Genomic DNA, 27,756 nt, shown 5'->3' with positions numbered 1-27,756 from the left:
TGTAGAAACGTTTGTTTATGACTTTTTCACATCATTAAGTACTCATTATTTGTGTACAATGTTTGCATTAAGATTACAGAGGCCAGTATAACAGCCTGCCCTCTGTGTTACTCTCAGTATTTGTAGCTATCACAATCCTGAAAAGGTGCAATTTTGCATTGCCATCTGTCAATCTAGAAGTACTACTATTCCAATTTTTAAGAAACTGCAGTTTTTACAAAACATTACAATAACATTCAAATATCATTTGTTGGTGCCTAAAGGTAACGATATTAAGATTTGCTTACGTGTATTACACTGGTATGAAACTTTCATGTTTAAATTTTCAAGACTAAAGTTTTCACTTTTTGGCAAAATGTCTTCATCTTTGAAACATTGTGTATGAAAACTTTCATATTTGGTATCACAACCTACTGATCAAAAGGGAGCACTGTGTAATTTGTAATATTTCTCATAATGTTGGAAGTGTGAAACCATAAATTTAAAAATGTTTTGCATTTCATTTGCAGATGTATTCCATGCCCAAAAGGACATTACATTGCTGATGATAATACTTGTCAACAGTGCCCTGATGGTCAGTATCATATTTGTAACAGTTTACAAAACAATATAACCTTTCACTCCCATTTCTTTGTTTAAACTCTCCAATGGTATAGTAAAAGAATAGGTGTAGAATACTGCATTATGTGTGTCCATGTTGATTGATGCAATATTAAAATTGACAAACTATTATGCAAATTGAAAATAATACAGCATATTTTTTAGTCCCCACGGACACCGTCCGGGGGGGACTTATAGGTTTGGTCATGTCCGTGCGTGCGTCCGTGCATGCGTCCGTCCGTCCGTGCGTCCGTCCGTTCACGCAGATATCTCAGAGACGCCTGGAGCGATTTCGTTCAAACTTGGTACAAGGATAGTACCATACCTCATACAGATGCACGTCGATTTGTTTCACAATGCGATCAAATTTGGCCGTGGTAGAGGACTTTTTAGTTTTCACCTCCATAGACTCCCACGTATAAGGCAGACCATAGACTCCCATGTATAAGGCAGACCATAGACTCCCATGTATAAGGCAGACCATAGACTCCCATGTATAAGGCAGACCATAGACTCCATGTATAAGGCAGTCCATAGACTCCCATGTATAAGGAAGTCCATAGACTCCCATGTATAAGGCAGTCCATAGACTCCCATGTATAAGGCAGTACATAGACTCCCATGTATAAGGCCAAGAAAAAATAAAAATTTAGTTTCTCATCGTATTCATATTGCAAAAAGGATGCAGTGACACAGTTTTTAGTCCCCACAGATAAAGTCCAGGGGGCTCATATATTGGGTCATGTCAGTCCGTGAGTCCATCCACGTGAGTCCATCCGTTCACGCAGATATCTCAGACACTTTGAAAAAATGTCATGTGACCTTGGTGACCTTTGACCTCGAATATACATATTTGTCCATAACTCAGTAACCACAAGTGGTAAACCTTTCATATATGGTATGATGGGACACCCTATGACGCCACATATTGTACCTCATTAATTATGTGCATATCTAATTTTGAGCGAGCCAATAGAGCTGGAGGTCTGATTTTTGGTATATAGGAATAACTTAGCAATACAAATTTTTTGACAAAATGTCACGTGACCTTGGTGACCTTTAACCTCAAATATACACATTTGTCCATAAGTCAGTGATCACTAATGCTACACCCTTCATATTTGGTATGATGGGACACCTTATGACACCACATATTGTACCTCATTAATTATGTGCATATCTAATTTTGAGCGAGCCAATAGAGAGCCAGAGGTCTGATTTTTGGTATGTAGGGATAACTTAGCAATACAATTTTTTTGACAAAATGTCAAGTGATCTCAATGACCTTTGACCTCAAATATACATATTTGTGCATAACTCAGTAACCACAAGTGCTACACTCTTCATATTTGGTATGGTTGGACACCTTATGACGCCACATATTGTACCTCATTAATTATGTGCATATCTAAGTTTGAGCGAGCCAATAGAGCTGGAGGTCTGATTTTTGGTATATAGGGATAACTTAGCAATACAATTATTTTGAAAAAATTTAATGTGACCTCAATGACCTTTGACCTCGAATATACATATTTGTCCAAAACTCAGTAACCACAAGTGCTACACCCTTCATATTTGGTATGATGGGACACCTTATGACGCCACATATTGTACCTCATTAATTATGCACATATCTAATTTTGAGTGAGCGAATAGAGCTAGAGGTCTGATTTTTGGTATATAGGGATAACTTAGCAATACAATTTTTTTGACAAAATGTCACGTGACCTTGTGACCTTTGACCTCAAATATACATATTTGTCCATAACTCAGTAACCACAAGTGCTACACCCTTCATATATGGCATGATTGGACCCCTTATGACGCCACATATTGTACCTCATTAATTATGTGCATATCTAATTTTGAGCAAGCCAATAGAGGTAAATGTATGATTTTTAGTATATAGGGATAGACTATAGGATAGAAATTTTTTGACAAAATGTCATGTGACCTCGATAACCTTTTACCTATAATACACGATTATGTCAATAAATAAGTAACCACAAGTGCTATGTCCTTTATATTTAGTAGGATGGGAGACCTTATGACAACACATGCTTTACCTCGTTAATTATGCCCATATATAATTGTGGGCAAGCCAATAGAGCTAGAGGTCTGAATTTTGGCATATATGGATTAATTAGCAATACAATGTTTTTTTTCAAAATGTCACGTGACCTTGATGACCTATGACCTTGAATATGCATATATATGCATAACTCAGTAACAACAAGTTCTTTACGCTTCAATTTTGATAGGATAATAGACCTTAAGATGTCACATCTTGTACCTCATTTATTATGCACATATGTATTTCTTGGCTGGCCAATACAGCTAGAGGTTTGATCTTTTTTCCCGATTTAGAACCATAACTTAGACATGCCTCTTGTTTCAAATTGGGAACAATGACATAGACCTATGTGTCCATAGATCTGAACATATACACTTTAGTGATACTTCTTAATGACCTCATTTCCCTGCCCCCTCAAGACTAATACTCCTATTACAAGTGGGGACTATGTCATTGTCAATGACTTGTTTGATCTTCACCTGAATATGCTGAATCATCCTGGTAGTTTTTGCTCACGTGTTGACACACGTGAGCATATGTCGCAGCGATGTCTGTCTGTCTGTCTGTCTGTGTGTCTGTCTGTCTGTGTGCTCAATATCTCAAAAATGGCTCATCAGATCAGAATCAAATCTAGCACATAGATTCAGTTTGCAAATGGTAAGAACTGATCAGTTTTTGGTGGGTGTGGCTTGCTTACTTTTTGCTCATTTGCATAATTAATGATTTTAGAAAAAACCGGATATACATTGAGAACGATTGCACACAATTTGATGAGATTTGCTACAAATGTTGATCACATCAAGATATATCAGCTGTGAAAGTTATTAAAGGAGTGACGTGAAAGATAATTACTAATTTGCATATTTAATGAAATTTCCTAATTAGGCGTATATATCTGAATTAACTTGATCAAAATTGACGAAACTTGGTACGCATATTGAGGATACTATGATTTAACATTATTGAAAGTCATTAAGCATTTTCACTTCATTCAAATCCTAATTTGCATATTTAATGACCTTTTGAAAGTAAGGATATATATTTGAATTTACAAGACCAAAATTGATGAAACTTGCTATGTACATTAAAGATACTGTGATAGAACATTATTAAATGTCATTAAGCATTTTTACTGCAGCCAATTCCTAATTTGCATATTTTGTGAACTTTCCTAATTAGGGGTATTTATCTGAATTGACGAGACCAAAGTTGACGAAACTGGCTATGTACATTAAAGATACTATGAAAGAACATTATTGAAAGTCATTAAGCATTTGAACTTTAGCCATTCCTTATTTGCATATTTAATGAACTTTCATAATCAGGGATATTTATCTGTATTGACTAGACCAAAGTTGACGAAACTGGCTATGTACATTAAAGATACTATGATACGACGTTATTGAAAGTCATTAAGCATTTTTACTTCATGCAGCTCCTAATTTGCATATTTAATGAATTTTTGAAATTAGGGATATATGAATTTACATGACCAAAATTGATGAAACTTGCTATGTACATTAAAGATACCATTATGTAGGCTAACATTATTGAAAGGCATTAAGCATTTTTGCTTCAGCCAATTCCTAATTTGTGTATTTAATGAGCTTTCCTAATTAGGGATATATACTTGGATTTATTTGATCAAAGTTGGCATAACATGCTATGTACATTGATGATTATACCAGATTATACCAATATTGGAAGTCATTTCGCACTTAAGTTTTCATGTCAGCTAATTTATAGTTTGCATATCTAATGAGCTTTCAAAGTTTAGAATATATAGTTTGAAGGACTTGACAAGAGGCAATTACACTTGCTATATAAAGAGGTGATACAATGACAGCAGTCAAAGAAATTAATTATTTCTATTTCAGCTAATTGCGTATTTGAATACTTAATGACCTATAGAGTTAATCTGTGGTGAATATTGTTCATTATGTTGATCATAATACTTTCAATGAAGTTGCAAACATGTGGCAAAGGTTCAAATTTACACATAACTGCAATATATAATGAAACACGTGAGCATTTACAGTTCATATCTGGTGTCATATTGTTCCGCAAAGTTGTTACAGTACTTTTGTTTCGTTTGAAATTTAAATAAATTTACTGATGTCATTAAGTACCCGAAGACAGAATTATGATAGGAAGAGACATGTGGCCCTGCAATTGAACTTTTGGCTAAAGATGATAAGAAACAGAAAAAAGTTGTAAAAAGCCATATGGCTGAAGACTGCTTCAGGATAAACAAGTGGGATGACTTTGAGTGTGTCATCGATCAAATCAGACCCAGTCACAGTACACACTGTTGGAAGCTAGGCAATGATGATGTAAAACCAGATATGCAAAAATCAATTTAACCCTTTACCCTGCAATGGATTATTAGTGAGAATGGATCAAATTTGCAAAAGTTCTGACTGTATAGAAATAAAATGCAAAGCCTTGGGTGGCATTGTTACCCAGTATGGTAGAATGATCAATTCATGCCATTGCAGTCTCTCATTTTACCAGTATTTATTCACTTCTAGCTCACGGAATTTTTTTTACAATTCTTTTTATTCATTTCAGGTACATATATACATGCAAATAATCCCTATGGCAAGGAGGCCTGTCTAGCATGTGGTCCAGGAACTATTAGCCATGATAATGTTGTGTGCTACAGTGATTGTCAATACAAATCATCAGAGTCACAATTCATATATGATTTCTCACCTCTCAAAGGGTAAGACAGCCTAACTGGGCACTAAGGTGAAATCCTATCATCTTGCATCATCTTCTGGTATTTGCAAACTATCATTACTCACATGGCAAACAGTGACCAGTGACAAACTTAGAAACATCACAAATGATTACATCTAAACATGACTTCCTGAGCACACTACTGGAAATGGAATTTCTCAAATTTTGCAATCTTTGTGAAGATAAGTGAACCATGGCTATCTTAAAAATCTTCAATAGCTTATCTTAAAAGGTACTGTCACAGCAGTTAGAGTCCATTTATGCCTAGGTTGCTGGAATGTTTTAGCACTCACCCAATAGACCTTTTCCTCATTCAACCGGAACTTAGATTAGCATATCATTTGCATGGCAATTTGACCTAGTTCAGCTGCGGAAGTCGCCTTGCCAACGTCCTCGCTATGGCGATCGTAACTGTGGGTCCATAGCTGTGGTGTTTTCGGGCGGGATTTCTGCGTTTTACAGGCTGGTTTTTACTTTCACGTTTAAAACTAGCCAGGAAAAGGCAGAAATCCCGCCCGAAAACACCACAGCTATGGACCCACAGCTATGGCAGTCGATGAGAATACATTCCGAACGCACATGCTTTGAAAGCAGACAGTAAAGCAACTGAAAGCTTCCGTAAATTTGGAGGGGAGCAAATTCAATCAGCATCAAACGATATACAGAAGCAAAGCAAACACGGAAACGGATGGTTACCGAGTGCATGGAGCAAGAAACGGAGTCTAGCTCTGTGCCAAGCCTAACTGACGTAACATTCTTCTCTAAGGTTCAAAATTAAAGAAATCATGCAATTCTGGGATTAAAAATACGTAGTTATCAGAAATTACAGCTTGATATTTATCTCAAAAAAAACAAACAAAACAAAATTGTGCATGAAAATGTCAAGCATCTACGTAAAAAATCAACTGTCATGATGTGGATCATGTATTATGTAGAGTGGGTAACTTGCAGCATGAAAAAAACGATCATAAAGACAATTCGTTGTAGTGATCAGTATAACTCTTCGACATAAAAAAACATTCATTTTGACCATATGCTGTTAGCGATGAAATTGCTTGTGTCAATCTCTAAAAAGAGAAAATGTTTGGCTGTTGAGATATGGTAGCTGGACTGGCAATATGGCGGATATAACATCGGGATCGACGCCACTTTTAAACATCGTGTATGCGATGCTATTTTTAGCTACTATAGACTATAGTCTATAGAAGCTATTGGGATGGGTATCCGTCCGGCGTCCGTCGTCAGTCTGTATGTATGTATGTATGTATGTATGTATGTATGTATGTATGTCCGTTTGTGAGGCGTCCGTCCACTCAAATATCTTGAGAACCGCAGTACTTACTGATTTGATATTTGTTGTGTAGATGAAAAATATGATTTTGAGAAACTATTTTTTTTAATTTTTTGATAATGTTGAAAATAGGCAAATTAATGCCAAAAAAGGTGTTTTTGGTAAAAAATTTTCTTCTTCATAACCGCTGGTCAGACAGCTTTGTTATTTGGTATACAGGTCCCTAGGGGTAACCCAACTTAGATTTGTTCAAATTGTGATGAAATATGCAAATGTGTATTTTTAAGGAATTTTTTTGTCATTTTTGGTCAAAATTTGACTTACATTGTATGTAATTCTTGTACTGTATAAACCCTATCAATTCACCCAGAAAAAAATAATTATATGATTTTAAATAATTGAATTAATTAGGAAATCATCAAAGCCAAAATAATTTTAGTGTAGAATTATCAGGAAGTTCAACTTTTTTGACAGTTCATAGTGAAATGCTTACCATCTTGGAGGATTAAAACATGTAAAGGCAACTTTCCTGAATCCCAACTTTGACATATTCTGAACCGTCATTTATTGTGCCCTGTATGTTATCTAAAAGAAATTGCTCAAAATAGTCAATAGAGACAGAGATAGGGATAGAGATAGAGAAAGTTCTAATTTCCATTCATGGTTGACTTGGTAAGGATAAAATAAAATTACTTTTTGAGGAAAAAAATAGAGTGGTCAATTAAAAGAGTGGTCAAAGTGATAGGGTTTTTATGGTAAAGCTGGCCTGTAAGATTCCTCATGTGCTATTTATAGCAATTATGCAATCTGTGTAAACAGTGCAATGAAAGTTACATGATTCCTTATAATGCTTTTGATGACCTTGAACTTCTTAAGTTTCAAACATTTGTCTCTTCAGTGTGCTTTCTCTGAGTATGTACAGTCTCAACTTATTCAACAGAACTCACTTACAATGTTAATCAAAGATATCCACCTTCTTCATCAATACATGTGTCACAAAAGGTTATTCTCTACATAACGCAGCAGAGCTCTGTCAACTGTTAAGTTGCTTGTTCTTTCAAAACCGCTGGTCAGACAGCTTTAATATTTGGTTTACATGTCCCTAGGATGACCTAAGTGAGATAATATCATACAGTCAGGAAATACTTAATTTTGTATCCATGTCTATAGTAGCTTCAGGGACTTTGGCCCTATGTTTTGTGATTTGTTGTCGTAATTTCATCTATTTCCATAATTGATACATGGATATCAAGCGACAGAATGCCTCTATTTCAAAAAAACAATACAATTATGCATGAAAACGTCAAGCAGCTACGTAAAAAATCAACTTATGATATGGATCAAGAGTGGGTAAATGCAGCATGAAAAAACCGATCTTTCAAAGATCAAAATAAAAACAATATTGTTGTGAAATTCATTGTATTCATCAGTATAACTCTTCGAAATAAAAAAAATCATTCATTTGGACCATACTCTGAGCGATGAAATCACTTGTGTCAAGAGAGAAAATGATCGGCCTTTGATTTAGCTGGACTGGCAGTGACAACTATGGCAGATATGACATCGGGCCGTGGGATCGACACCAATTTGAAACATCGCGTATGCAATCCTTAGTGTGATGTTTTTGTTGTAATTTCATCTATTTTCTACAAGTAATACATGGATATCAAGTGCAGAATGCTTCTATTGCATAGGGTTGTTGAGGTCACCGAAATCACATGGAAGTTGATTGGAATCACAAAAGTATCACAGTACAGTCATGTCATGTATGCACGTAAAAACGGCCATGAACTACGCTAAAAAGAACTGATTGGTATTTTGCCATGTTTTTGGGTTCAGGAGTTTCGTTAACTTAGGCAAGACTCCTCATGCCAAACACAATTTTTTTCCCTCACATTTTGCAGTTTGAGAGCAGGCAGTGGAAAAATGGACTTCACAAAATTTAACGAGTCACTGGCAGGCCAGCTGTTAGTAAATATTTTGTCAACGGGGGCTTGTGACTCAAAACATGATTTGTTTACTCCAGAGAAAGGAATCATGTTCAGACCGTTAAAGTTAGCCAAAACTTCTGTACGTTGGACATTTTTTATTAAAGACTAACTGATGACAAGGAAAGAAAACAGCTGTCAAATATCATTGGGAACTGTCAATGAGTCATTGTGTTACTGGCAAAGGGCCAGCTCCAGCCAGACCAGTGGTTTTTGTGCTGTTTGATAGCCTAACTTATTACAAAAGTTCAATCAAATTGAAACTTGTGATATGTAAACGTAATATCTGAGTTTTTGTCATACTTTAAAGCGGTTGGTCTCGTCAAAGTACGCTAGTATAACAGCAGGCACAGTCCCTCCACAAAATCAGGGCTGTCATATGGTTATCGAACTGTCACACGATCGACCACTTTGACTTTGTCAGAAATTAGAAACATTTTTGCAAGCTAATGCTACAGAAAAATTACAAAATTAGTGTGATGACTTTCATGCAGAGGCTTTTTTTTCTGTAACGGCAAAAATCGCCCGGAAATACAGGAGCAGAGTTTGCATACTTTAACTCTACGTAGCCAGACGACGAACGTTCCAGAGGGTTGACTTTGACTGAAGCGGAAATAGGTCAAACCGGCGACGTGCATATAATTACGCATGCGCAAGGAAACTTCCGGTGACATTGAGGAAAGGGTCTATTGGAAGGGGAATTTTGAATCCCAAAGCTGTAAGTAAGTTTTTTCATTGACGGCGATGTCAAGAGAATCACAAAATATGTTATCTCACCTGCTGTGTGTTTATTGTTTTACATGCAAATATAGATCAATAATTGGAAAATATGAACTCCACGAAAAATATTACTTATGATCATGATCATCATGGATGTACTTTTCAAGCTGTTTTCTTACTTGTAACACCATCTTGTTTGTTTAAACATTGTCTTGTTTTCTGTATTTGATGCATTTAAAAACATTTTACATGTACTGTCACAAACTTTCTGACAAGCTTCAAAGTATGCTGACACAGGGAACTTGGCAAGAGCTCACTCATGATCATTTTATTTGTTCCCCCCTTCCAAAAAAAATGATAAAAGTGTCTCATGCAACAATGCTCATAAAATACATACAAGACTGTAAGGACAGTAAACTCTGGCATTTGTATGCATATCTATCTTATATGTATGATGTTCGTGATTTTACATGAATTTTTCATGAACTCACATCATAAAGTTTTACAGAGAAGTTACATTTTTCCAAATCATCCCAAAAATATCATTATCATGGAAGATATTCAAGTTGCAAGTACAGTCAAGAGCATGTTACTTCATAAATGAACTACTAGTGATGGAGAAGGTTCAAGATAGAGTAATTGCCTTTTTTGAAGTTCATTGCAATCGATGAAACTCAAAATAAACTTTACCATAATTACTGGTAGAGTACAGAGATTTACATCTATCTTATAAAAGTACAATCTTAATATATGGGAATTTCTCTTTTCTGTTTTTCCAGATTTCATTCCGTAATGAGTGCTCCAAGTTTTACTGCAAAGGGGACAAGATATTTCCATCTATTCAACATTAGCTTATGTGGTAATAATGGAGAGGACTTGTCTCTGTGTAAAGACAATGTCACATACTATTCAGAGGTAAGACACTCAACGTAACTAAAACTGAATCAAGTGCGGTCTAACTTTGCTTCATATAATCTTAAACAAGCATGTGTAGATTGTGTAAAAGATTATAAGAAAAATGTATAGGCCTACATGAACGTGCCTTGTAAACCATCTCTCACAATAAAGAAGGTGGATTTTTGTTCCTCAACTCATTATGGAAGAAGTGCAAAACATGCAATATTGAATCATATTTTCCTAAATTTTTCTACCTGGTGTTTATAAATATATTTTGTGCCATCATTCCAGTTTATTCCACATTTTATTTTCAGGGACAAAGAGACGGTCTTATTCAGGTTTGATCAAATTATTTTTAACTTTATATCAACACTATTAAACATTGATAAATGGAAATAAGCAGATCCATCCATTCATAATTGCAGGCTTCTTTATGGAATCATAATACTTTCATGGCTTGAGTTTTTCAAACTTTCTTTAAGCTATGGTTCCTGGCAGAGAAAGTGGCAAGAATTGTTTTTGCTATGGTTGGGGAACATCGGTAAATGATTTAGAAACCCCAGTAATATTTCTGCTGTCCCCTAATCTGATTGCAATTATGGGATTAAATGACTGGGGAATTGAAGTAACATTTACCTGTGTACCGTCTTCAGCATAAACACTGCATATTTATACTTACGAATGATATTAAGTGGTCAAAGACAGATTTCATCTATGCTGTGTGCTATCATTTGTTGAAGAGAAGTGCTATACACTTGTACATCAACTTATAGTACATGTTAAAATCACTTTATATGAAAAAAACAAGCCATTCTTGTGAAAAGCATTGATTTTATTAAAATGTATAGCATAAAGAGTATTTTCCCTGCAAAAATACATTGTATTATCATAGACAAAATACCGTTGCCCAGTACATGAGTTAGGCAATTGAACTGTATGACTGACACAAACACATTAGTTTATTTCACAATCATGTAGTCTCTCAGACAACCATGTTGTAACTATCACTGTATGATATATTTGGAGCAATTAACCAGGCACAGCCTCGATGGCACAAATTTTAACTTAATTTTGTACTCAAAGTTTTTGTATTGGCTATACAGGGAAGATAGGACAAGTGAAAATTGGCATATTTGTTGAATGTATGACTAGTAATTCAATTAGGATAATACAAATGATACGAATTAGGTTGCATCAATTTAATTGTATATAATCCCATGGTATTTTTCTCAGTTTGACGTTCGGCTCGAAGTTGTGCGGCTCCGCAAAAAACACTTGTATACGATGACGTCAAACAGAGAAAAATACCATGGGATTTTATATTTATCACATGAACAGTTCTTATTTTTCTTTTGAAAAAAGGATCAAAATCATCGTAACAAATTGCATGAATTTTGTCGCGATTTGTGTCTACTCACGTGGATTACTTTCATTTGAAGTGTAAAGCGGCCCGTTACCCAGGAGATACTTTCATTCATAAATCCCATCAAGCTGCAATTTGATACATCGAATGGTATTACCACCAACCAAATGTACGGATTTGGTCATGTGAACATGTCAATCATTGTCTTGCCCTGTATCGATGCTGAGGCAAGTCGGCCATTGCGCATCGGCGGACATAACTTTCACCGTGCTAGCGACGGATAGCTATAGTATTTAGAGTTATTTAGAATATTTACAAATATATTGATGAAGTAAATGCATCGATACCATCAAAAAAGTAATTCTCATTCTCAGAGATGCCATCGCTTTTCAAAATATCACACACATTTACGACCTCGGCGAGCGCGAAAGATTCCGTTCGATGACACACAGGGTGTACCTCATTGCATGTTTGTGCCCACAACGCTGCTGTCACTGGTCTCTTGCCGATGTCAACTAGTCAATCCTGATCTCAGTCGTTAATGTTTTCGTCTTTCGGACTTTGATGTTTGCAGTGACACATATCTTGCCTGTGGATACATCCTAATTTTGTTACTTGACGGAAACTCTGTTTTGAGTATTGTCTGAGTCAACTTCGGAAGTACATCGGATTCCACAGCGCTGCCTGCACACAGCTCATTAGCTGATGTCTTTGCTACAGCCTTACACCGCGCTGCAAGTTTGATTCCGAGCTAGAATTTACGAAATTTTTGTGCAATGAAGGAAATTTATCGTTCTTTGTCGAATGACTTTATGCTGGTGCCTCCTATGTCGCTTTCCCAAAGATTTTACTGTACTCATTTATTCAGTTGAACTTATGTTGAGGTGTAGGTTTCAGTTTATTGCCAACCGGGATCGCCAGGTACGATGTCCATATTGAGCCTACACGACTCAACTCGAGCCGCAACGTAACTGAGCCATTAAAATAAAACGATCGACGGTATCTCCATTTGATTCTTGGGTAAAGCTATAGTTTTAGCGACTTGAAATTTCGTTGGACAAATATGCCTTCTATGTTTCCATGCCTGGATTTTTCAGGTCACTTTTTTGTAAAAATGTCATGAGCTGTCTGTGTCGTGATGCCTGCTTGATGACGTACAACGGGTAATTCGGATTTCTTATCCGTGCTGTTCTACGTCACACAGGTGGTGATTCGGGCCAGTTCATGTGATAAATATAATAATTATATCCATCTGTCAACTCATCTACCACTGCTTCATTTTATTTTGGCAGAATTTGCTGTGGCCTTTCATGGGCTTCTGGTACCACTTCCTACGGGCTAATTTCACATGAATCTTGGAGCTTCATTGTCACTTCTAATGCCATTCAAAACCAATGTTAACATTTGGTTGCTCTTTTTTCAATTTCAGAATTTGGAAGACAATGTAACGTCAATGTTGTGTCGTTCAACAATCATACCAAGTGAAGATGGAGCCCCATTGTCAGCACAGCCTGTCAGGTAAAGTCAGTTCACACTTAAATCCAACAAACACAAGAAACTGCATGACATTTAGATGTACAATCATGTAAGGTTTGCAAAGACCCAGCAATCCATACATGTAAAAAGGAAAACAAAAATGTTAAATTTATCAAAAATTAACGGTGCAGTGCACCGCTGCACTTTTCGGCTTGGTATTAGGTGTGTTGATGCATCCTGGGCTATAGATGGGATTTTGTTCAAATGAAGTCTGCGTCGCCAAAATTATGCAAATGAGCTTAGGGAACTTTCAGTAATTACACGGGGGGTGGGCCAGGGGAATTTCGCGAACACCTGTACCGTAAAATGTGACCCTCCCCCCTATCCTCCTGTCTAAAATGTGACCCTCCCCCTTGTCCGACATTCTAAAACTTGACCCTCCACCCCCCCCCCCCCCCCCAACCACTGCGGTATTCTCCCCGGGAATTACTAAAACAGTATCAGCCAATTTACATAACAATTGGTTCAATTGTTATGTTAGGGACAAATTACAGAGGGGAGGCTGGTGTTTTTGGAGGGACAGTCGCAATTATCACGCAAGACTTTTTGAAGAGATATGGTATTTCATACATTTTAGGGAGGGTCACCATAGTTTGTGCAACTATAAGAAGGCAAGATGTGGCTGATTTAGTGCTTCATCCAAAAATATCAAATCATAATACATGGAGTCTATCAGGCAAATTATTGACAATTTACCCCCACAAAACATGTTATATCTGTATTTTATATATGTTTGATAATGTATTTAAATGTACTTTGCTTGAATAGGGAAGTAAAATGAACATTTGTGTACAAGAAATTGATTTCTGAATTTCATCTAAAAAGTTGGTTCACTATCCATGGTGTCTATGATGAAATTATGAATAGTTTTTTTTGCAATAAAAAATAGGTGAATCTTTGCATTTGTGTAGTACTCTTGATTATTGATATTAATTTTCTTGATTAGACTAGAGTGGTTACAAGTCCATGGTTGTGCAAGAAATATGATTTTGGAATTTCAACAAAATGTCCATACACTATGCATTGGGATCTATGATGAAACTATCAATAATTTTTTTTCAGTACAAAATTAGATAAATCTGTGCATTTATGTATGCTTGATTATTTAGATTATTGTTCTTGATTAGACTAGAGTGGTAACAAGTCCATGGTTGTGCAAGAAATATGATTTTGGAATTTCAACAAAATGTCCATACACTATGCATTGGGTTCTATGATGAAACTATCAATAATTTTTTTTTCAGTACAAAATTAGATAAATCTGTGCATTTATGTATGCTTGATTATTTAGATTATTGTTCTTGATTAGACTAGAGTGGTTACAAGTCCAAGGTTGTGCAAGAAATATGTTTTTGGAATTTCACCAAAATGTCCATACATTATGCATTGGGGTCTATGATGAAACTATGAATAATTTTTACCTCCCATTTGCCATACATATATGGCAATTGGGAGGTTATATGGTTGAAAAAAGTCTGTATGTGAGATGTCTGTCTGTATGTATGTATGTATGTATGTATGTTAGTATGTATGTATGTATGTATGGATGTCTGTCCGTCCAACGCAAAAACTCACGAACCGCTGCACGTATTAAGCTGATTTTTGATGTAGTGATGCCATATGTGGTCCAGATGTGCCGTTGTTAAAATGAACTTTGTAGTCTCATAGATATGCAAATGAGGTAGAAAAAACAGCGAAAATGGTCAAAAGTCAATAACTCAGGAACTACTCATCTGATCATTGTTATATTTGGGTTTTAGGTACCTTGGGCCCAACTCATGTAAACATATAGATTTGATGTCAATATTTGAAGCTTTCTATTTTTAATGATTTTTTTCTTTCTTTTTTTGCCATTTTAGTTAAAAATATTTTTCTCTTAAAACAAATGGTCAGATCGCTTTAAAATTTGGCGTGCAGGTGCCTTGTGATAACTCAAAATAGAATTCATCAAAATTATGGCAAAATTTGCATATTTGTATTTTTGGGCAATTTTTGGCATTTTTGGTTAAAAAAAATATTCTTTGAAACTGTGTATGCCATTACTTTCTAATTGGGTGTGCAGGTTCCTAGGAGTGACCTGAAGATGACTCTGTGAACTCAAGCTGAAATTTGCAAATTTTGTGGTACTTTTTGTCATGCTTTCAAATTTGGTACATAGGTGAAATGTAGTAGATCATTCATTCAAAGTCAAGTACTGCCTGTGTGAATGAGCAGATTATGATTGTGCTGTTCCAGGCTGAGGTGCTATTTATAGGAATGATGTAATGTTAGACGGTAATTGATGTTTTAACTGAATTTGACTGACATTGTATGTAACTCTTGTACTGTATAAACCCTATCAATTCATCCCCCAAAAAATGATAAATATGATTTTAAATAATTCAATTAATTAGGTAATCAACAAAGCCAAAATAATTTTAGTGTAGAATTATTAGAAAGTTCAACTTTTTTGACAGTTCATAGTGAAATGCTTACCATCTTGGAGGATTAAAACATGTAAAGGCAACTTTCCTGAATCCCATCTTGACATATTCTGAACCAACATTTATTGTGCCCTGTATGTTATCTAAAAGAAATTGCTAATAATTGTTTGTCATGATAGGTTGGTCAAAGTTCTAATTTCCATTTATGGTTGACTTGGTAAGGATAAAATAAAATTACCTTTTGACGAAAAAAAAAAAAGTGGTCAATTAAAAGAGTGGTCGAAGTGATAGAGTTTTTATGGTAAAGCTTGGCTATAAGATTCCTCATGTTCTATTTTTAGCAATTATGCAATCTGTGTAAACAGTGCAATGAAAGTGTTATATGATTCCTTATAATGCTTTTGATGACCTTGAACTTCTTAAGTTGCAAACATTTGTCTCTTCTGAGTGCTTTCTCTGAGTACCTAGAGGCTCAAGTTATTCAACAGAACTTACTTGCAATGTTAATTTGAAAGTTAAAATGTGCTTGGTTAATAGGATGAAAATACTGATAAAGATAGCCAGCTGAAGATTCTTTATAACCTGACAGATATGCTGTTTTTTATGATGTAAATCTTGATAAGCAAGTCTTGTTTACTTTAATTAGAATGTAATTAACTCTCGTTTATATTATTACAAGCAGTAGTATTAAAGGGGAAGTTCACCAAGGATGATTTTTACATATGTGCTAGCTTTGTGGTCACTTACCCCGGAAAGCTATTTTCGCCATTTATAACTTGCACGATTTTTACAAAAACCGATAGAAATAGTACAGGAAGTTGCCCATGTAATTTGAATCATGGGAAAAAGCGCCAAGCTTGGAGCTTGCATAATGTGATATGGAAGGCACCATTTTCCCATGGGTATGGCATTGTCCACTCACCCATGCTTAAACCAGGCTGTGCGTATTTACATAACTCTTGTTTATACTGAGTATCCTTGCATAAACGATGAATCACTTATAATAAACTGTCCACTGTGTTGCTTATTACTACTGTGTTACTGTGAGTGGACAATGTGGGGGCCATACCCATCCAAAGATGGTCCCTTCCATATCACATGATGCAAGCTCCAAGCTTGGGGCTTTTTTCCCATGATTCAAATTACATTGGCAACTTCCTGTACTATTTTTATCATTTTCGTAAAAAATCGGGCGAGTTATAAATGGTGAAAATAGCTTTTCTGGGGTAAATGACCACAGAGCTACCACATATGTAAAAATCATCCTTGGTGAACTTCCCCTTTAAGTTGAACAAGCTGATATTGACAAGTTGGTTGGCTGTTGGAGGTTAAAAGCTGTAAAAATAAATGTATGCATGTATGCATGTCTATCTGTCTGTCCGTCTGTCTGTCTGTCTGTCTGTCTGTCTGTATGTATGTTAGTTAGTATGTGCGGATGTATGTCTGTCCACATTAAAAACTCCTAAATCGCAGCACCTACCATCTTAGTATTTGGTGGACAGATGCACCCAGGGGTGGAGATGTGAATTTGTTGAAATAAACATGTCAAAGTCAAAAATATGCAAATGAAGGGGGAAAAAGGAAAAATCCTGCAAATTGCTAAAACTCTGTAACCACTGGCCAGATTTGGTTGAAACTTGGTATGTAGGCTCTTTATAGTGACTTTAGTTGCATTTCTTCAAATTGTGATGAAATTTTGAAAGTTGTATTTTTTGGGCGATTTTCCTGTTTTTTGTCAAAAAATCTTATTTTCTGAAAGTGCTCATCCCATTGCCTTGAAAACTTGTATGTATGATCCTAGGGTTGGCCTTTGTCAGATATGTTCAAATTGTGGTGAAATTTTCATATTTGTATTTTTGGGGCAATTTTTCCCATTTTTTGTCAAAAAATCATTTTCTCCCAAAGTATTTGTTGGATTGCTTTAAAACACGATAGTCTTGATCCTAGGGTTGTTTTCTGTCTGATGTGTAAAAGTCAATATGAGATGGAGCATTTCAGATTGCTGGGGTATAAGATTAATTTGGACTTGCAATAGAATTTTCTTAGTCAACCTGTAAGAATGCAATGTCATGTGTGTACTAGTACTTAGTATCTCTGTAAAATGGGAGGACAGTGTCATTGACACTATTTTTTCAGTACAAAATTAGATAAATGTGTGCATTTATGTATGGTTAATTATTTAGATTATTGTTCTTGATTAGACTAGAGTGGTTACAAGTCTATGGTTGTGTAAGAAATTTGATTTTGGAATTTCACTAAAATGTCAATTCACTATGCATGCCGGTCTATAAGTGTGTGCGTATTTTGTTGGTGATTTCCTTTTCAAGAAATATCACACGGACAATCAAAGTTTTAGCTATAATATCAGCTTCTGTAAAAAGTGACCCTCCCCCCAAGATAGGTTTATAAAAAGTGACCCTCCCCCTTGAACTGTTTTCTAAAAAGTTACCCTCCCCCCAATTCCCCTGGCCTACCCCCCCTGTAATTACTGAAGGCTCCCTTAAAATATGTGAAAATAGCCGTACTTTTCAATCCCAGGTTCTTGCATTAGTGGAGTTCTCCTCCCAGTCAAACACTTGGCTAGTACGATGTTTGATTTCTATAACATTAATTACACAAACTGATCTCAACTAATTACACAAACTGATCTCAACCCTTTGTCACCTTTTGCTAATCCTGCAAACAGAGTTTATACAAGCGTTTGATTGACAGTCGGTTCCAATCGCCAACGGTCATTGATTCTCCACCACAAACGCTCGAATTTCCTAAAAAATTGTCTTCCAGTGGCGTTAGACTTTGAATATAACCACAGAGTTTGATCGGCAGCAACTTCGCGCGACCGCTTGACAGTCTGTCTGCGTTTTTGCGGCCGGGGAAAACTAAAAAGTGGCATTTTCTGGAGCGTGTGCCCACGTGTTGCCTGTGTGGTGTCCACTTACACAATGAACGCCGCCATAGCTTCGCATCCTTTTAAAGGGAGGCTCCGCCGTTAATAACTCAAGAACTGCTCTTTTGATTGCTTTGAAAATTTGTGTCCTAGTACTTTAGGTGAACCTCATACAGTTTAGTGAATAGCGTGAAGATATCTTGGATTTTGTATTTTTGCTGTATTTTTTTGTTATTTTTCCCATTTTAAGTAAAAATTCTTCTTCTCTGAAACCGCCAGCCCAGTTTCTTTCAAATTTGGGCTGGATATTTGCAAGGGTGTTACCCTTCTTATCTGTTGAAATTACAACAAAATTGGAAAAATTACCGTTTTGGGGCAATTTTTAGCTCATATTTGGTATTTATATAAATACCAAAAAGAGCTTATGTGGTGAGGCGATGGCGTCTGTATGTCTGTATGTGGGTATGTATGTGCGGATGTATGTCCGTCACACGCAAAGGCTCCCATACCGCCAAAGCTACCATCTCAGTATTTGGTGTACAGGTAGATGCAGGGGTTGAGATGTGACATTGTTCAAATGAACATGTCAGTGTCAAAAATATGCAAATGAGGAAAGAAAAGGGGGAAATCCTGCAAATGTGTAGGAGTGGTGGCAGTAACTGAAACAGCCCACACATCTGAGTAAGAGATTTTTGACCTTGAACCTATTTGTATGCAGGGTACCTATTATGTTTGGGAGTGGTGGCAGTAACTGAAACAGCTAATTAGTCATTTCCTGTCATTGTTTATGAACTGTGACATATTAATAGACCTGCTCAAACCATAGACATAGAGTGGGGGGAAGACTGTCTATGCTCAAACTAAGAGGGACTAGCTGCTTCTGCTATGCATGTTGCTAAAGTTGACCTCCAGTACCTAAAGTTTACACATCAGTGTCAAAAATGTGCAAATGAGGTAAGAAGTGTGCAGGAGAGGTGGCAGTGAACTGAATCAGCCCACACATCTGAATAAGAGGATTTTGACCTTTAACCTATTTGTATGCAGGGTACCTATTATGTTTGGGAGTGGTAGCAGTAACTGAAACAGCTAATTGGTCATTTCCTGTCATTGTTTATGAAGTTCAGAACTGTGACATATTAACAGATCTGCTGAAACCATGGATGTCTATTTTGTACATCCATGGTAGAAAGATTCTCTGCTATGCATGTTGCTAAAGTTGACCTTCAGTACCTAAAGTTTCAGACCTTATTTACTTTTGTCATTCTTGTTTTTCTGGTTTAAATATTTCTTGTTGTTTTTCTGGTTGTACTGTGCAGAAATCATTGTCATAACATCAACGTATAATTTTCCTGCACTGAACAGATAGAAACAACACTTATTGTTGATCTTTGGTATGTACCAATTCTGATCAAATTTGAGCGACACCGTATAATTGCGGTATTTTTACCTTCTCGTGTCTATTTATAGACAGAGAAGGTATTAGAGTTGAAAACCAGTATGCTGGTGTCAACTACTTCCGTCTGTCAATACTTCCGTCTGTCAAGATCCGTTGACGTCATGCCATTGTGATGGGTCATATCATAAACTGGTGGGGGTGTTCATGGTTCAGGTTGAGGTGTAGGAGAACGATTTTGAGCTGTGACAAAAATCAAAAGGGACTTAGCGGCATAGCCACAGTGTTACATGTAAGCCTTTCTCCAAGGTTCTTAGTTGACTACGATCTATTACAGACTACTGAGCTGACGTTAGGGGTACTCACTTTGTGTTTGCTCACCCTGTGTGCGCTAGTGTTTGGTACTGAGTTGCGTGGATATCCCCTCATGGCCTCACATGATATGGGCCTGTTGCATAATCTGCAGATGATCATATGCCTCTGAGTCTGAAAAGGGTCATTGTGTAAGCCTGTCGGCATTTTCCTTGCATTTTTTCTCATTTAACTTTGCAAAATATCGGCGAGTACCTCAATATTTCAAGATAACTCTTTCTTCCCAATCGTTTCCTTGAGTTTCAGAGTCATATGAACGAAAATGAGTGAAAGTTTTAGACAGGAAAATCGGACGTCGGCCATGTTCAATGTTTACAGTACAATCAGAAGTTTATGTGGAGGAAATAACTAACAAACACTATTCATGATGCCCGCCCTCTAGAGGCAGACCTTCCTATATGAAGTACAACATTTGATGCTTGTGGAAAGCTTGACCACACAAAGGAGCACTTTAACTTTTAGAAAATGACATAATGAATAAGAAGCTATTCTGAAAATGTCAAATACTGAGGAAAAATGCGCAAATATTCAAAATAAACAGGTTAACTGACTGGTCAGCTATAAAAACAATGAAAATGTTTATGATCAAAAGTTTTTTGAGATGCTCACATTTTAACAAATACAGAAATTATTAACATTATAAATATAAGACCAAACTATTTTTTCAGGGATGGGACAGGCTGGAAATGAGGGGCGAGAGACAAAGGCACTCTTATGCTGCATGTGGATGCAGCCACACCATTTCATTTACAGCATACTTATTCACTGTGTTGTGTTCAAGTTCCATATTGTACTGACTGTCATACAAGGATAACATAAGCAAATCAAATCAAATTAGAAAAGGATCAATGCTGTTGTGTGGATTTTGCTGAACACGGCTGATTTTAATATTTCGCCTACATATTTGGTATCCAGCAAAGGCATATTTTGATGTAAAGTCAAAATTAACACTACATTGCTGACAATATATGTTACCGTTTCTGTATGAACTTTATTTTTTTAAATTATAGAAAGTACTTCGAACAGATTAACAATTATCGTGATGTCAACCCATGATTTTACATCACAAAGACTGTAATTCTGCCAATTTTTTTTATTAGTCCCCACGGACACCGTCCGGGGGGACTTATAGGTTTGGTCATGTCCGTGCGTGTGTGCGTCCGTGCGTGCCTGTGTGCGTGCGTGTGTGCATTCGTGCGTGCGTCCGTCCGTTCACGCAGATATCTCAGAGATGCAAGAAGCGATTTCATTCAAACTTGGTACAAGGATTACTTCATATGTCATTCAGATGCACGTCGATTTGTTTTGTGATACGATCCAATATGGCCACCAGGCGGCCATTTTATTACGATTTTTTCATGTACAGAGCCAGATCTCAGACATGTTGCAACCGATTTTATTCAAAGTTGGTACAAGGACATTGACCAATGTCATAGATATGCACATCAATTTGTTTTGTGATATGATCCAATATGGCCTCCAGGCGGCCATTTTATTACGATTTTTTCATGTACAGAGCCAGATCTCAGACATGTTGCAACCGATTTTATTCAAAGTTGGTACAAGGACATTGACCAATGTCATAGATATGCACGTCATTTTGTTTTTTGATACAATCCAATATGGCCGCCAGGCGGCCATTTTATTACGATTTTTTCATGTACAAAGCCATACCTCAGACATGTTTCAACCGATTTTATTCAAAGTTGGTACAAGGACATTGACCAATGTCATAGATATGCACATCAATTTGTTTTGTGATACGATCCAATATGGCCGCCAGGCGACCATTTTATTACAATATTTTCATATACAGTGCCATAACTCAGACATGTTTTAACCGATTTTAGTGAAAGTTGGTACAAGGACATTGACCAATGTCATAGATATGCATGTTAATTTGTTTTGTGATAAGATCCAATATGGCTGCTGTGTGGCCATTTTGTTACAATTTTTTCATATGCAGAGGCATAACTCAGGCATATCTCTACCGATTTTATTCAAAGTTGGTACAAGGACATTGACCTAATTGTCTTACATATGTACGTCGATTTGTTATGTGATACGATCCAATATGGCCGCTAGGCAGCCATTTTATTACGATGTTTTCATGTACAGAGCAATAACTCAGACATGTTTCAATGGATTTTATTCAAAGTTGTGATACGTTGACCAATGTCATAGATATCATGTCAATTTGTTTTATGATACGATCCAATATGGCTGCTGTGTGGCCATTTTGTTACAATTTTTTAATATGCAGAGGCATAACTCAGGCATATCTCAACCGATTTTATTCAAAGTTGGTACAAGGACATTGACCTAATTGTCTTACATATGTACGTCGATTTGTTATGTGATACGATCCAATATGGCCGCTAGGCAGCCATTTTATTACGATGTTTTCATGTACAGAGCAATAACTCAGACATGTTTCAATGGATTTTATTCAAAATTGGTACAAGGAGATTGACTAATGTCATACATAAGCATGTCAATTTGTTGTGTGATACGATCCAATATGGCTGCCTTTCGGCCATTTTGTTAAGATTTTTTCATGTCGAGGGCCATAATTGACCTATGTCATACATATGCACATTGATTTGTTTTATGATACAATCCAATATGGCTGCCGTGTGGCCATTTTTTTCCGATTTTTTCATGTCCGGAACCATAACTCAGACATGTATCAAGCAAATTTATTCAGAGTTGGTACAAGGACATTGACTTATTTATACATATGTATGTCGATTGGTTTCACGAGATGGTCCAATATGGCCACATGGTAGCAATTTTGTTATGGTTGTTTCATGTCGAGAGCCATAACTCTGGCAAGTCTCACCTGATCTTATTCAAAAGTTGGTACATGTACATTGACTTATGTCATACATATATATGTTGATTTTTTAAACAGTAAGATCAAATATCGCTGCATGGCGGTGATTTTGTTACAATTTTCAGATGTACAGAGCCATAACTCAGAAGTATTTCCACCAGTATCATTCAAAGTTGGTACAAGGACATTGACCTATTTCATACATATGCTCATCAGTTTGTTTCACGTCATGTAGCAGCAACATGTCAATTATTGAAGTTTCGTAAGTAGGCTGATATGTCAAGAAATACGTACTGCATCAAATTCATGAAACTTTATACAGATGTTAACTGATGTTAAGGTCACATTGCTTTAACATTGAAAAAGACATGTATCAGTGTCATTTTGATTAATTTGTAATTGCATAAGTAATGAACTTTCCTAATTAGGGTGATATAGCCACAAATTAATACAACGTCAAATGTGATGAAACTTGATACAGATGTTGATCTCATAGTGTTGTAAATACTGCATCAAGCTTTATGAAATATGGTACCAGTGATAATCTGTCAAGTGTTAGAATTGTATGCAAAAATGTTTTGCAACATCATGTTGATTAATTCCTAGTTGACTCATTTTATGAACTTTAGGATGGTGGCCTACATTGGTTTTCTGTTTTCATCACCATGGAACTCATTCTTGGCCGTTGAGCGCCATCTGTATCAAAGTATTTTTATCACAGACCTAGTTAATGAAGAGGACTCTATCCTCTTAGGACATGTAATCAAAGTACCCATTAACAAGTGGAGACTGTGTCATCAACGATGACTTGTTTTTCAGTCATTTTATAAATTTTGCACTGCACAAGATGATTGAACAAATTGCAATGTTTGAATCTGTAAACTCAAAGAATAAAAATCCTTTGGTCACAGATTAAATTATTTTTTGAAAAGAAATTTACTCTTAAACACTTTTAGCATATATTCTTTACACGGTCATGTATTTCAAGGAAAATATGCCTATTAAAAACAGTAATTTCTTCACTTTCAATTTCTTTTGAATACTATGACAATCATCAGCCATGAGGTTTTACAAACACAAGACCAGATAAGCGTTTTCATCATTTCCACAGGACTCTTTGGAATATCCCTTAAAAACAGTTAAAAGTGACTTAAAATGATCACTTGGTATACATTTAATTTACAGATGCCAGGTTGTGTATTTCACATGCACTCAGGTCAGTAGGGAAGTGCATCATTACTATTTTGGACTGTTAATTCTTATTTCTGAATTATTTAACCTTTTTTCCACACTGAACTATCTTTAGGCAGTTTATACTGTAGCTTAGAATTTTTTTTGATTGATGTATTTAATCATCTTTTGGGTTCTTTGGGTCCATATCTCACCTCATGCCCCTACATCATCAATTATTTACCAATAACTCCATGCCAACAACCAATTACCTGACCTGGCCACACATTAGAGAAGGTACAGCGTCATTGACGGTATTTTTTGAAACTTTGTTACTTTACAGCAACATACATATTTTTTCATTTTTGGTCAAACAATCTTAACCCTTTGAGCGCCAAAGTCAATTTTTGTCACCTGTAGAAAATATACTCCAGTTGATGTTTTTCAGATTTGTCAAAATTTTGATAATGAACTGTGCCAATGAAATGTGATGTCCATTTGGGCCAAAATTATCAAAAAATTACAGAAAAAGTCATAAAAATTGGTAAAATTTTTGCACTAAAATTGTGGCGGGAGAAAATTATAGTGCTCAAAGGGTTAAACAATATTTTGCTTTTAAAGCCCCTGGACAGACAGCTTTTATATATGGTGAACAGATGTCCAGGGATGACAATAGTTAGATATGTGGAAGTTGTCCTGAAATGTACAAATTTGTATTTTTAAGACAATTTTGTCATTGTTGGTCAAGAAAACTTGTTCTCAAAATTACTTGTCTGATAGCTTTGTAATTTGGTACAAAAGTCCCAAGAGATGTTATTAGATAAATTTTCTGCTCAAAGTTTTGGGAAACCCCCAAATTTTCATATTTTAGGTAATTTTTACAGTTTATGACCTTAAATGACCTACACCAACCCAGGATATGTTGTGAGACAGTTTTGAAGGCTGTGAACATTGTCATATTTGGTATCAATTTGTAGTAAAATTTGATCCAGAAAACAAAGCTGAGGTAAATTTTTTCATTGCGGATCAATTTTCCATGTAAGACACACAAGAACTGATGACAAATTTGGATCCAGGATAATTCCAGATGTCGTAATCACCCCGCACAGTGGAAGGCATTTCACTATCTGTGATTAATTAAAAGGCACTGTTCGCAATCCCTAGGATCGCCTTTGTTATAGTCTGTAAGAGGATTATGGAGGTGTGATAGCCTTTTATTTTCCATTGAAATTGTAATCTGGTGGGTAAATTTTCTGATGAGACTGGTGCCAACACATGCCTTTAAGTGCTGTTTACATTCGAATGATAGCACTCATACCATTGATTAAAAAATCCCCAAGGTTGTAAATACATTTCCTGCCATCTGGCCTTATGTAAACATGACCAACCAAGGGGTGGAACATTTGATATTCAGGAGGGGGTAGGGTCTAGAAGATTGCTGAGGTAGCATTACTTTTTACCAGATCCCTTGTACATTTTTTTCCCACTCTTTATTTTTCCCACTCTTCCAACCTTTTCTTTTTGTCAAGCCTTCTCTGGCTAATTTTTTTTTTGACATTTGCTCATGTATGTAGGATCTGCTTGTCCTATTGCTATAGAAGTTGATATGCATGTTCCTAAAGATGACCTTCAATACCTAAGTTGCAGACCTCATTTGCTTTTGTCATTCTTGTTTTTCTGGTTAGCTCCCATAGCCATATGTATATATGGCAATGGAAGCTATTCTTATAGGCTAGGGAAATGTCTGTATGTATGTTTGTCTGTATGTCTGTATGTCTGTATGTCTGTCCGTCAACATCAAAAACTCCAAAACCGCTGTACATTTCATCTTGATATTTGGTGTGTACATGGATAATGGGCTGTAGATACGATTTTGTTCAAATGAAGTTGTCATTGCCAAAAATATGCAAATTAAGTGAAAAAATGTAAAAACAGTCAAAATTGAAAAAACTCAATAACCACTGAGCAGATTACATGAAAAATTAGCATGTAAGTACTTTGGGCTGACATGAAATGATTGTGCACATCTTGAGTCAGTATCTTGGACTTGCTATTTTTCATGAATTTTTTTGTAATTTTCTCCCATTTTTGGTCAAAAAATCTTCATCTCTGAAACCATAAGTCCGATTGATTTGAAACTTGGTATGGAAGTGCATAGCAGTGACCTTTCCCAAATTTGGGCAAATCGTGGTGAAATTTGCATATTTTTAGTTTACACATCCATAGACTCCCATGTATAAGGCAGATCTCCATACACTACCATGTATAAGGCCACGAAAAATAAAAATTTAGTTTCTCATCGTATTCATATTGCAAAAAGGATGCAGTGACACAATTTTTAGTCCCCACGGATGAAGTCCAGTGGGCTTATAGATTGGGTCATGTCTGTCTGTTCGTCCATCCGTGAGTCCATCTGTTCATGCAGATATCTCGGATATTTTGACAAAATGTCACGTGACCTTGGTGACCTTTGACTTGAAATATACATATTTGTCCATAACTCAGTAACCACAAGTGCTACACCCTTCATGTTTGGTATGATTGGACACCTTATGACGCCACATACTGTACCTCAATAATTATGCACATATCTAATTTTGAGCGAGCCAATAGAGCTAGAGGTCTAATCTTTGGTATGTAGGGATAACTTAGCAAAACAATTTTTTTGACAAAATGTCACGTGACCTCGGTGACCTTTGACCTCAAATATACATATTTGTCCATAACTCAGTAACCACAAGTGCTACACCCTTCATATTTGGTATGATTGGACACCTTATGACACCACATACTGTACCTCAATAATTATGCACATATCTCATTCTGAGCAAGCCAATAGAGCTGGATGTCTGATTTTTGGTATATAGGGATAACTATAGGAGAGAAAAGTTTTTGACCAAATGTCATGTGACCTCGATGACCTTTTACCTAAAATATATGTTTATGTCAATAAATAAGTAACCACAAGTGCTATGTCCTTTGTATTTAGTAGGTGGGAGACCTTATGACAACACCACGCTTTACCTCATTAATTATGTACATATCTAATTCTGGGCAAGCGAATAGAGCTAGAGATCTGATTTTTTGGCATACAGGGATTAATTAGCAATATAATTTTTTTTTTCAAAATGTCATGTGACCTCGATGACCTTTGACCTTGATTATACATATATATGCATATCTCAGTAACCACAAGTTCTATACCCTCCAATTTTGATAGGATATTAGACCTTAAGATCTCACATCTTGTACCTCATTTATAATGCGCATATGTATTTCTTGGCTGGCCAATACTGCTAGAGGTCTGATCTTTTTTCCCGATTTAGAACCTTAACTTAGACATGCCTCATGTGTTTCAAATTGGGAACAACGACATAGACCTATGTGCCCATAGATCTCAACATATACACTCTAGTGATACTATTTAATGACCACATTTTCCTGCCCCATCAAGACTAATACTC

The 27,756-nt window shown here is 36.1% G+C and overlaps 1 protein-coding gene across 4 annotated transcripts in view; it reads left to right on the top strand.

The window, feature by feature from the left end:
* LOC139127975 (endosome/lysosome-associated apoptosis and autophagy regulator family member 2-like) overlaps positions 1 to 27,756 on the top strand; it is a 236,864-nt gene that overhangs the window by 149,374 nt on the left and 59,734 nt on the right. For 2 of the 4 annotated variants that reach the window (XM_070693823.1, XM_070693824.1), the window contains exons 14-18: positions 510 to 574; positions 5,246 to 5,399; positions 10,195 to 10,330; positions 10,627 to 10,650; positions 13,105 to 13,193. In XM_070693823.1, the coding sequence (XP_070549924.1) occupies positions 510 to 574; positions 5,246 to 5,399; positions 10,195 to 10,330; positions 10,627 to 10,650; positions 13,105 to 13,193 (468 nt within the window). The remainder of the gene's footprint in view (positions 1 to 509; positions 575 to 5,245; positions 5,400 to 10,194; positions 10,331 to 10,626; positions 10,651 to 13,104; positions 13,194 to 27,756) is intronic. The other 2 variants (XM_070693825.1, XM_070693826.1) reach the window with 1 other exon arrangement.

This window comes from Ptychodera flava, unplaced genomic scaffold (assembly GCF_041260155.1).
Source record: "Ptychodera flava strain L36383 unplaced genomic scaffold, AS_Pfla_20210202 Scaffold_40__1_contigs__length_1388640_pilon, whole genome shotgun sequence".
Lineage (NCBI taxonomy): Eukaryota > Metazoa > Hemichordata > Enteropneusta > Ptychoderidae > Ptychodera > Ptychodera flava.
Note: the sequence above shows the minus strand (reverse complement) of the source record. Positions and strands in the feature narration are given on the sequence as shown.